Here is a 12671-nt window from a genome sequence, read left to right as displayed (position 1 = left end):
TTATTTAAAAAAATCACATACTTTTTATGTAATCAGGGGACAGAAGGTAATCAAATCTATCATTTATTGATTGTGTATTCATTCCTTTTACCCATTCTTGACCCAGTCTTCCCTGAATTTCTAAAAACAATATGGTCCCAGATGTCTAAAAACAAATGTTTAGCATACTTTAATTGACAAGCTACAGGTATGAATAATTGAATATACTAATCTACAGCACTATACCTGGCAAGAGGTATAAATAAACCCTGTAACATGCATTGGAAGAAGTAATTTTATAATTCAGTAGAATTCTATTATAATACAACTCATTTTCAGAGTCTTTGCTTCCTATTTGGTTCATATACTGCCCTTTTAGTCACTTAGGGACACCACACACTCAGAAACTTGGCAATAGAAATAGCTTCTTTTTCATCTTCCACTGCCTGGGGTCTCCATTTTCTTTGCCACTGCAGTCTCTCACATGTTATAGAGTCAGTCTGTCACACCCCTTTTCTGCTTCTCATTTCTCTCCTGTGTCAGACCAGTGCTTTGTCTTTCAGGGATGATAGTGGCAACAACTTAGAATAAGAATGGTGAAGAAATCTTCCATTATCCTTCCTCTATGCCATTCTAAGTTTCTCCTAATAGCACCCCCCATGACTATTTTTTTCTTCTCATTGCTCGCCACTTCTGTTTCCTGAACTCACGTCAGTGTGGGCATGTCAACAAACACAAACCCTCTTCCTTGAATGACATATCTGATTTACTTGAGTCTGAGTTTCTCATGAATTGTAAAGAAAACTCCATTTCCTGAGCTTTTTCACTGTTATATTCTTGTCTCCACTACCCTTTGCTTTCCTGCAGGATCTATATGCGTTTATGTATTGGAGGATAAAATTAGGTAGTTTAAAAAAAAAAGCTGGGGGCTTGCAAATATTTGTAGGAAAAGGTATTTCAGGGTATTTTATTGTGGTGGTTGTTGTTATGAGTAATAAAGCATTTTTAATTAAAGTATTTTTATTCCAAGAAAGTCTCAAAAGATTTTGTGTCTTTTGAAAGACAGGGAAACACATTGCAACCCATTTTATAGTGAAATATGATCAAGTAGATGGTGACAGTACAAATAAATATTTTTAAAATTATTTTAGAATTTATGGTTTCTATAGAGTTGACTTGGTCAAAATGGCCTATTCCGTGATACTTCTCAGCATGAAATCATTTGGAGTGGATAATCGATTATACTTGATCATCTCTCAGTTTCTAAGTTGCAGCAGAGTAGCAAAAAATAAAAAGAAGTGGACTGATTTTTCTTTAGTTATCAAAACACAAAATAATGTGAATTATTTACAAATCTTATTCTGTAAATTTCTATCAATTTTATTCATAATAATCACCTATTTAAAAACTCAATTTTTCATTTGGTTTAGGGATAATAACTTGCTAACCTAACATTAAATAAGCATAAAATGTTCATTGTTTAAGTACCACTTGTACATTAACTATTAGATTTATATATGAAGGTACTTGGGGAACACTAGAAGATGATGAGTTGTTTTATGCTCTTTATTAACTTGAGTAAATTCTTAAATTTGATTTTCTAATAATAAAAATAATTGTGATATTTTTATTTCTGTATTTTTAAAAATTTACACTCAAAGTTTGGAATAACGTTAGATGTAATAAATCAGGACTCACTCTAAGAGGAAAAAAAATCTAACCTGATAAATTATCTAGATATTTTGGATAATTTTTTTTCTCTTTAGTAATAAAAGTATAAAAAGATTGTATACTAACCTTAGAGCTTTCAGATTTACTAACCTTCAATGATTTGAAAACTAGCCATAAACATCCTAATAAATTATTTTTCCCTTTTAAATTTAAAGTGATGTGTTTCTGTTTTAAAAAGTGGACTGAACTCAGATTAAATTATTATGTCTCCTTTTGCCCATATATCTTTTTACTTTCATTATTCTGAGTTTATTGTGGCATCCTGCTTTTTGTAAAGGACATCTGATTTTGTGAGTTAGGTGAATGAAAGACCTTAATAGAAAATACCCTATTCTTAGACTGAATTAGCCATCTGGGGACATTATTGAAAACTTAGACACACTGTAGTTTATTTCCAGCTCTGTGTCTATTCTCTATATTTTGTGATGGTAAAGTTTGGAGTAATATATGTACAGCCCTTAGCACAATGTCTGATGTAAACCAAGGAGTCATTTTCTCTTCTCCGTGGGAGCCTAAAATCATAACCGTAGGAATATGTCTAACATTTACTTTGAGAACAGGGCTAACAATGAAAAATGAAACTCAATAATAATATCCCATCTGTACAATAGCAGGGGGAAAGAAATGATAAAAAGCTATTTTCAATAGAGCTGGAGAATATTATAAACCACTTACATTTATCTCTGTCATTTTCTCTGAAATAGCAATTATTCTCTCTAGTTTTGAGTCTCCTAATGATTGCAACTATTTAATATATTTTGTTGTCATTCTTATTATTGTATTTCTTACACAAAATATGCAATGCTACTAAATTTGAGGGGGGGGAATGCACACCAAGATATTAAAGTATGATTTTTAAAAGACCATCTGTACTCTCTAATGTCATGAGTAAAATACTGAGAGGATCAGAATTGTCATATAGCTTAATGTTTCCAGCTATGGAAAAATAATTAGCCAAGACATTCTCAATTACATAAGCCTTGTACATGTGCTCCTATTTAAAATGGGCAAAAAGGAATTACTTGGAGAACAATTTTATTGGTTAGCAATTTATAGAATGACCAGTATAGATAAAATGTATTCGGTAAAGCAGTGTAGTACAGTAGCTATGTATGATATGGGTCTCTAGATTACCAGAAACCAAAGACAATTTTCTACCTAAAAAGGGGTTGGAGCCTGTTCCAGCAGACTAGATTAGATATGTCTGTCACCTATTTTGCGGCTGTAGATCTTAACAGAATCAATCAACTTTTCTGTGATTTATTTCTCCATTTTTGAGATAAGCCAAGCAGAAACTATTTTGAAAAAGAAACTTGGCAACAGAGCTCTACAGTGCTTTCCTATTGTCTGTTCTTTGACTTCCATACTATCCAATAAATTAACATAAGATACACTTGCAGATACTCATGAAAATATCTTAAGGCATGTGGATGGATCTTCCTTTCTCTTTTCCTACTTCCTTTCAGACTGCTTTCTTTGGCTATTTTGTTACTCATCTGACAGAGATAAAGTCTGAAATCAATTTTCTATGGATGATATCAACTTCCTGGAAATTCAAGAAAAAAAAGAAAAGATATCAAAGGGAGATTATCCATGGTTTCATTTTTTTATAGACTATTCCTAACTTACTATAGCTAACTACAAAAAAAAAAAATCGTCATCTGTTCACCAAAAAAAAAAAAAATAGAAAATCCTGAACTTTAAAATGCATTCAGTAAATACTGTTTATGAAAGTATCAAATTTAGATCTAGAAGAGATCTTATATGCTCCTACACTCATTTTCTTGACTGAATATTAACTTTTTCCCAAAAATTATATGTTAAAATCCCAAAGCCCAACATAATTATTTTAGAAGATGGCATCTTTGGGAGATAAGTATATTATGAGGTAATGCTCTCATGAATGGGATTAGTACCTTAATAAGAAGAGATGAGAGAATTTGCTTATCTGCTAGCTATGTGTGGATAATAACAAGAAAGCCATCTGCAATCCAGGAAGAGTGCTCCCACCAGATACCAGATCTGCTGATGTCCTGATCTTGGACTTCCAATCATCAGAAATATGAGACATATGTATCTGTTATGTAAGCCATCCAATCTATAGAATTCTGTTCTAACAGCCTAAGAAGACTAAAATACCTATCTTTTACAGATGAGAAAAATGAGCCCAAAAATTATTTGTGAAAAATTAACAGTGAATAAGTGTTGGAGTGTTGACTAAAACTCAGTTTCTTTATTCAGAGTCTAGAATTTTTTCCTCTATAGCATTTGTAATTTATTTTACTCCACAAACATTTCAAGGCCTTGCATGATGAAAAGACACTGTTTTAGAGATTGAGGTAGATGAGTGGATATAAAATGAATAGGAAATGATTTGTCCTATAAGAATAGAATAATTCTTTATGTCCAAGAGGCAGAAATGATGGATAATCTTTTCTGGATGTCACTTTCAAAATGAATGCACTTGTATCCTTAGCCTTTGGTTACTATACTTAAAAAGCCACCTCCTGCAAGATAAATTTTAATTGAGTGAGGGCAAGGAGAACTTGGCTTAAAGTCCTACCACATCTACAACATCCATATAGCCACTCAACAAGGGGAATCAGGGTACTCTTAACCAAAAGAAGGTTGTACAAAATAAGGCACAAACAAAAATCAAGCAGTGACATCAGCACCTTGTTGAATGTGAATGAAAAGCCTGTGGCCAAGAGAAGAAGCCATAAATAAAGTGATTAGAGTATTAGAGTGGCTTGGCTTGGCTGAAGCACAGTGTAAGTGGAAGTTACCAGACTGAGCCACACTCTGGTTTTTGGTCATCCCCATCTCCCTAACCCACCACCACCATCTGAAGGAGAGAACTCTCCTCAATTTATACTGATAACTTTGTAAGACGCATGTGCATTCCAGAAGCAGTTGACGCAAGGGAAGGTCAACTTTGAGCCTATGGCCATGCCCACAAGTGATAGGTGGGTCCACACTGTCCAGCTACTAGCAATCAGACTGTTGGCACAAATATTGTAGATTTTGGTGTTTCCCTCTCAAATTTAGGAAGGGTATCTGGCATTAGTTATAGGACTACGGCTAGCATAATGCCTTAAGGAATATGCTAAGGAGATTCTATTCATTTCATCCAAGCATAAGCTTCTCCCCTGACTTTCTTAATCTGACCGTGGAAGTTATAGAGAGGATAAAGCAGTCAAGTGCTACTGGGGACACTCCTGAAAACTATGGGGTGTTAGAGATGCATAGCAGTTTCACATATTAATGTTGAGAGTTTTCTCCCCAAATACTCAGTGGATCTTTCTTCCTGCAGGTTTCTTCATTCTGCATCCCATCTTTGCCACAAACCCATGCCAAATAAATTGTATGAGCTTCTGAACCAACTTTCTCCTAATGGTTCTTCTTAAGTTATACTTTGATGTCACATTCAAAAGCTTGATTGAAATTACATTCAGAGGCTGGGGCCATAGCTCAGTGGTAGAGAACTTGGTTCAATCCTCAGCACCACATAAAAATAAATTAAAAAATAAAGATATTGTGTCCACCTACAATTTTAAAAAGATTAAAAGAAAGAAATTACATTGAGAAAGGGCTTAATTGCTCTCTCCTAATAAGTCTGGTCCAGATTATAGAGTATTCCATTTGGGTACATGTTCTATGGAAACAGAATCATAGACTTCAAATCCTTCCCAGATCTCTTGTTCACAAAAAGTGTCATTTAAGAAAGTGTGTACTCTATTAATCTACAGTTTTATTTTTAATAAATGAAATGAAAGCTTTTTTCACATGGTTAAAAAATAATTCAATAGTTATTAAAATATAATAGTAAGAACCATTGACTATTTTGAGTAGAGGATTATAAGCAATCAAATTATACAATGAGGTGACTTGACATAGTGCTATGTTGGCAGAATAATGGATGGATGGATATACCCTATAAACTATGAGATCTGCAAATAACCAACAAATGATAGGACAGAAACTCTACAAATACTAACAAAAGAACCAAGACTGTAACTAGGGCAAAAAAAAATTAGAGATAGTTTATTAAGCAATTTAACACTATGTGGAATTCTGTGATTTTTATCTTGCTAAAGCAAGTTAACTTATAAACCCATTATAAGGTCATCAATGCAACCTAGGCTCAGTTTCTCAGCTCAGTCTTTGTCTAATGTCTGTTGTTTAATTTCTCTAGATTGAAATTTCTATTCAAGGGTAATTATACTTTCATATGTGTTTATGTATGCATATTATATATATTATATATATATATATATATATATAATATATATTATATATATATTATATATATATATAATATGATCTTATGTACTTTCTCAACTGTGTTGAATACCCAACCATACATTTTTAAAAATAAATATTTACTTTTTCTTATATAATGAGAAATCTTAAGTTATGCAGTTGATCATATTTAATTTTTAGCCAGTCAGTAAAGCCACTGAAGACCCACTCAGTATTTGCAACTGTACTCCAGTGTCACTGGCATGTTGGCTTTTTCCTTGTGCTTGTCACTCCATGGTCAGAACATCACTGCTACATCTCAAATATCACATCAATTAAAAAAAAATTTAAGAAATACCTTCTGTGTTGCCTCTCAATGGCCAGAACATAGCTACTGGAGGAAGCTGCAAGGTCAGTAGGAAAGTGGGAAACTAGAGTGAATGGCTGTTATAGACCTGTGAACCATGTCCTGGGACTGAGAATGTCTATACCAGAAACTACATTAGTGTTCTTTTAATAGAAAAGAATGTATTATATGTCAAATCATTGTATTGTCATGTGCAATTAATAAAAAATAAAATAAAATAAAATAAAAAGAATGGAGGGTAAACATTGGATAGGTAACTGTCAGAGTTTGTCATAATAAGAATATTAGATAAATGAAATCACCTTACTTAAAAGGTGTTGTGATAAACTGTGAAGGAATCAGTATTTGGGAAAATTCTTTTCAAAATAAATGGGATTTCCTCTAGGGTTTCAATCTAAATTGTAATCATTCACAATTTATGAAGGAATTTTTATATTAATTCTTAGATGCTTTGGCAAGCCCTCCAATGGTGAAAAAAGATAGAGCCAGTAACTTAAATTAATCAAGAGGCGTTTTTGTGATTGTTTTCTTAGTTAGATAAATTTTCAATTGGGCAGATTCCTGTAGTGGAAGAAATGGTTTTAACTGATAATATGTTTTCAGAGGCAAGAATCTTCCTGGACTACAAAAGGTGACTTATCCATGTTACCTTAGGTGAGTGGTTCTAGCTTACATTAATGGGTCAGACTGCATCTGTTGTTCTATAGTTGGCATTTTCTCTGACTGCCAGAAAGCATTGCATCACTTGGCATGTCCCACATATTAGACTGAGAGAAAAAGAAAAGCAAGAGGAGGTACAGTTGCCGAAGGACCTGTAGGCTTAGAACCCAGCAGAAACAGTAGCTGAGAACAGTCCCAGGCACAATGATTGCTCAGTGGCTCTAATGAATTAGCAAGGGTAAGCATGTTCTGCTGACCAGAAAGAAAAGAGGGGGGAAAAGAGTATTTCAGGATTTGTAATTATTAACTAATTGACTGTGCTGCCAGCAAGCCCAAGACCCACAGAAACACAGGGCATTTGGAGATGTAAATGATACATAATTGTTGATATTTTCTGATAGTAGTTTCAAAAACTTTTATTTCTGACTGCTTCTCTGGCTACTAAAATGATTCTGAATTTGAAAAAAAAAGTATGTACGTAAGCATGCTGTATGTAATATTTATGTGCATCCAATAAACCATATATCTTCCTTTGATGTTATTTGTTTTCCTCTATCTGTTTTATTGGGTGAAAAAAATAGATTGAGAACATTTGCTCAAATATATAATAAAAATCATTTGGAGAGTAAGAATATTAATAGTTGACTTAGTTAAAAATTATCTTTTTCATGGCATCTTACTGTGACTATGCCTGCAGATGAGGAGGCAACTGAAATGATGGATTTTGAAAACTTCAGAAATGTTTTATCATATGGCTTACAAATATACTATTGTTTGTGTAAAAAGAGCTTGTGTTGAATTTGCGCACATCTCTGTAATGTTATTTTACCTGATCATGGTGGTGCAAATAGACATATGATTCTAATTCTGAGATTCAAAAGGGCTTAAAGATAATATGATTTTTCAGCTATTACAGATTTCCTATTTCATCTAAGTTTAATTTTTTATATTAGTTCAATTAACCTAATATGATTGGTTGAAAAGGTGAAATTCCAGGAATTCTTATTTATATTTTTATGGGTATTTTGGTTTATAATTCAATCTTTCCAACCTAGAAATAGGAAGGCTCTTAAGATAAATATTCATAATTTGACATAGTTGTCCTTAAACATACAATTAATCTTTGACAGGCCTACATTATTGGTTTTCTCACCAGTATTCCATATTTTCATTAAATTAAAATGGCAGAAAGACTACAAATTATTATCAGTGGCCAAAGAAAATTTTTTTTCCTAGCTAAAACCTCTTCACATGTATTATAAGAAAGCAAAATTACTTTGATTTATAGTTATAAAGGAAATAAACTCTAATCTTTGCATAGTAGATGTTTTAACTTTTGTATCAAACTAAACCCATAGATAATTTTAAACAACATTAATATCTTTTCAAATTTTGGAGACATTAATGTAAATAAAATAAAATAGTCCAAAAGGGCTAATATTCTTGCTTTCACATGTATGTAGTACCTAGAGAAATCAAATTCATAGAGATACAAAGTAAAATGGTGGTTGCTAGGGGTTGGGAGAGAGGAATAGAAAGAAGTAAATAAAGGTTTTTTGTTTGTTTGTTTGTTTTTATCCCTGCTATGATTATACACTATGATGTTTTGATATCAGCTCAGGAGTAACATATGACTTTTACCATAATATAAGCTTCACTCTAAATAAAGACTAAATTAAAGAATGCATGCAAAGCACTGAACATAGATCTCACAACCAATTTTTTTCTCAGCAAATGTTATTTGTTTGATTATGAAAGCAGTAAATGTTTCAGGAAGTCAAAAGAACAGTATGAAGGAACTCATTTTTTAAATGGGTTCTCGAGAACATTTATAACATAATCAAATTAACTTCTTATCATTATCCAATATCCTTTACTAAAAACCTTTATTATTTCAGGAGGAATTGTTGATAAGGACCTTCGTCACTACCTCAACTTACGATTTCAGAAGGGTTCTGTTGACCACGAACTTCAGCAAATCATCCGTGACAACCTCTACCTCCGCACGGTGCCGTGTGAGTAGGATGGGTGATGTTATTTTCTTCCTGTGTTAGTAGAGAGATGTTCAGTCCTATATCCATTGTTTAAAAGGAAATTTAAGTCATAGTGGGCATTTGGAACAGAAAACCTATTGAGACGTAAAAATGTTAAATGCTTATAACTGTGGTTGTGTGGTTTATAATGAAGTTGTAGAAAGAGGAGACTTGTGATTTCAAGCTACAAAATCTAACTTAATGCTTCTTAAGTTAGTACTGAAAAATATTGATTCTAGTTCAGACTTTTGGTGATTCAGAATGAATCATGATTGAAATAGAACTCCACAACAGGAGACAGGAGAATGCAAACTCAATTTATTAGTTGAAACAGCTATTTTCTAAATAGAATCTAAACAGTAACTCCTAAATTCATCTCAGGTTTGCAGCAAGGGAATCTCATAAGTGAAAAGAAAAACACACATGGAAAAGCAATGGTAGTATTCTGGAACTCTTGAGAGGTGATGTTGGGCCAGATAATTTTTATGCAATCTGGAGAAGTCCACGAATATCAATTCCTGTTTTACCTTAAATGACAGGAATACGTGAAATGATAAAATTCAAGTCATTTGACAATCTTCTATTAACTTAAGGAAAATTAAATGATTTTTCAACTTAGGTCCTAGCTCTTATATCAATATCAAAATTATTTTCTTCAAGGAAGATTTTTATGACTTCCAAAGATTCACTCCAGAAATTCTGATCTGTGGGTGTTATGTGTATTCCTTTTATTTTAGCTTTGCCCTAAATATTAACAAACTCAAAGCTATGGACTTGGGAAACTTAATAAAGAAAGAAAAAAACTTGGCTAGGGTATATGAAATAAATAAGCAAAGCAAAACACAAAAATGGTTTAGACATCCAGGATTAAACCACCAGTACTATGTAAGTGATATAGATAGATGATTATATTGAAATACTGAACACATAGGAAGATGTGAAGATGGACAGGTAACCACCCAGTCATTTAACCAACACCCATTTAGGAGGGGTTGATTCTCGCCATTGTTAGCACTATTGAATGTTCATCAAAATAAAACTGCCAGAACCTGATTATTAAATATTTCTAAAAAAGAATACTTGCTGACTGACATCTTGTTGGTCAAAATGATTTTGCTTTCAGTGTGTTGTTAGTTAAGTGAATAGACTTTTGGACTCTTGGTTTATAACTGGAAGTTGAGAAAAGTGCATTCTTAAACTTGTGAGTTTGACATTGGAGTGATGGGAAGAAGATGGATTAAAGTAAGTGACTGAACTATTTATAAGGTAACGGGTGGACACATTTTCAAAGCTGTGATGTTGTCAGCGCAATGGTGTGAATTTATCTTTTGTGACATGAAAGAAAGGAGATCTGAAATACTAAACAAAGAATCCAGCCACTTTATTATGTTTAAAAGCTGAGGGAAATAGATAAGAGGCTGACATTCAGGAATACTTGTAGTCCTTGCTAAGGCGATGACATACATAAGAAAGTCTTAATTAAATATGAAGATAATGAGAGTAAATTTTACATTAGTTAGTTAAGCTCTTAAATAAAGCATCTCTTTTTAAAGTACCAAAGAAAGACTAGGAAGACAAAATAAATATAAGGGTAAGATAACTAGATTTATGTGAGTAAACACAGTTTCAAGATGTGATTTTTGTACAAGGTCATAAATTCAATTAGAAATCCTTGAATAGTTTCTACAAAAGAGATAATTAGAAACACAATGAATCTGAATATTATGATAAAGAATTATTCTTGGATTTTTCAGCCACCACTCTTAATAGCCAATGAATGACAGCATTCACTATCAGTGCTTTTAACTTGGCATAAAAGTGGAAAAAAAATAATAAAATAAAGATGACTCTGACTTATTTTATTAAAAATATCTTTTATACTGATGAATTGGATGTGGAAAATCTATTACCTTTACTCATTATATCTTTTAATGAAGTAATCAGATATTTTCAGAGATTATTCATTAAAAATACATCAGTAATGTGAGAAATCCTACCATGGCTTAGAAACCTACATGTGTATCCAACACATCAATTGGCATTGAGTATGGAATCACATTAGTTACACATTCTCTTGGGTCAAAAAATTCTCAAGGGTTTTCATAAACCCAGTATAATAAAAGTGTATGATTGAAGGGCATAGTATTGTTCCTATATAAACATGCATTAATATGTATTCACTCACCTCTTCTTTAATCTAGCAATGGCATCAGAAATAGGTCTTTGATAACTACCTTGAAACAAAATTATAGTCAACTTATAACTATGTTGAAGGTAGATTTTTTTTTCATAATGCAATACTTAACTAAGTAATTCTGCTTTCTCCATGATACTATTCCACTACCAACAACTATGACTAGAAGGAAAGGAGCCAAGTCTTAGAGCTAGACTCATATTGGCCTGTGAGTAAGAGGGGCTAAGGTTCCAGAGACACAACTGCTCTCATACACAAATATATGCTTGGCCAAATCCAGTTATGGACAATCTGGCTCCTGTATTAAACAGGAGTATGACTGACTGTATGAAGTCTTTCATTTCATTCCCCAGAATCTTATCTCAGAACATATTTCTTCAAAAAAATTGGCTTTAAAACATATATCTCTAGACAAGGAAGGAGAACTTGTTCACATAGACCGGGTTGTTGCAAATATAGCAAGGATGAGATCCAACTACATAGACACACACAAACACATATGCACACACAGAGATTCTGATGAGATCACTTGTGATTTCTTCAGATCGGATAACAAAAAGAACCTTAGGAATGGACTCTTAATATTTTCTGTTTATATGATATTTATGTAAAACATATGCCAGTTAACCTGATTCATGTCTGCTGAAGACCCAAGTTCATTCCTAAATATGTGATTTCTCAATTGCTAAATTGTACAACTAATAAAGGGAAAATAGAAATTCCTAGAGCAATTTGACATACTAAAAAGTGATAGCTAATTATAAATGAAAACTGAAAATTAATCTTTCTACTATAAGATGTCAGGCTATCTAATATTTTTGTGTTATTGAACTTCAGAAGAAATAATAAATGACAATAATACAAAACTGTTGTAGCCTAGGATATGATAACAACTGACCAGGCAATATGTATATAGATCAAAGACTACTACAAAGAGTTTAGTATATCACATGGTATTTAATTACTCTGATAGTATACAAAAGGCAATTTCAGAAGCACCAACTTGGCAACCCTCAGAGGGTAGATAAAACAGTTTCATCACAGCATGTTAAGTGTACAAAGTCAAGACGGCATGAATTGTCCCTTGGGTAGTATAGATTCAAAAGTATCTGAAGGAAATTAGTAGAATTAATACTGAAAAATATTGGAATAATTTGCAAGTGTTTAAAGAGTAAAATGAAGTTCTTTAATTTTAACAGTCTACTGAGTATAATGATGATACATATTAACTCTTGAGTCTGTCAACCAAAATTAAACAGACCATGTTTCTGAAATATGAGAAAAAACAATCACTGCAATTTATTGATAAAGTCCTAGTTCTTTGGATCTTTGATATTTATTAGAGAAACAAGTTAATTTTGGAGGCAGGTATGAGCATAGATATAAATTTTAGATACATCTCCCAGTATGCCAGATGACATGGGGAAGAACTTCAAACAACCAATTTTAAAAGTTTCAAAATGAA

At 32.5% G+C, this 12671-nt stretch overlaps 1 protein-coding gene across 2 annotated transcripts in view; it reads left to right on the top strand.

Annotated features, from left to right (window-relative positions):
- Window positions 1-12671, top strand: part of Magi2 (membrane associated guanylate kinase, WW and PDZ domain containing 2) — a 1283222-nt gene that overhangs the window by 377471 nt on the left and 893080 nt on the right. For both annotated transcript variants that reach the window (XM_076862515.2, XM_076862511.2), the window contains exon 2: window positions 8878-8994. In XM_076862515.2, coding sequence (XP_076718630.2) covers window positions 8878-8994 — 117 coding nt within the window. The remainder of the gene's footprint in view (window positions 1-8877; window positions 8995-12671) is intronic.

The sequence above is a fragment of the Callospermophilus lateralis genome, chromosome 1, assembly GCF_048772815.1.
Source record: "Callospermophilus lateralis isolate mCalLat2 chromosome 1, mCalLat2.hap1, whole genome shotgun sequence".
Lineage (NCBI taxonomy): Eukaryota > Metazoa > Chordata > Mammalia > Rodentia > Sciuridae > Callospermophilus > Callospermophilus lateralis.
The sequence above is the reverse complement of the archived record's forward strand: the minus strand, read 5'-3'. Positions and strand labels throughout refer to the sequence as shown.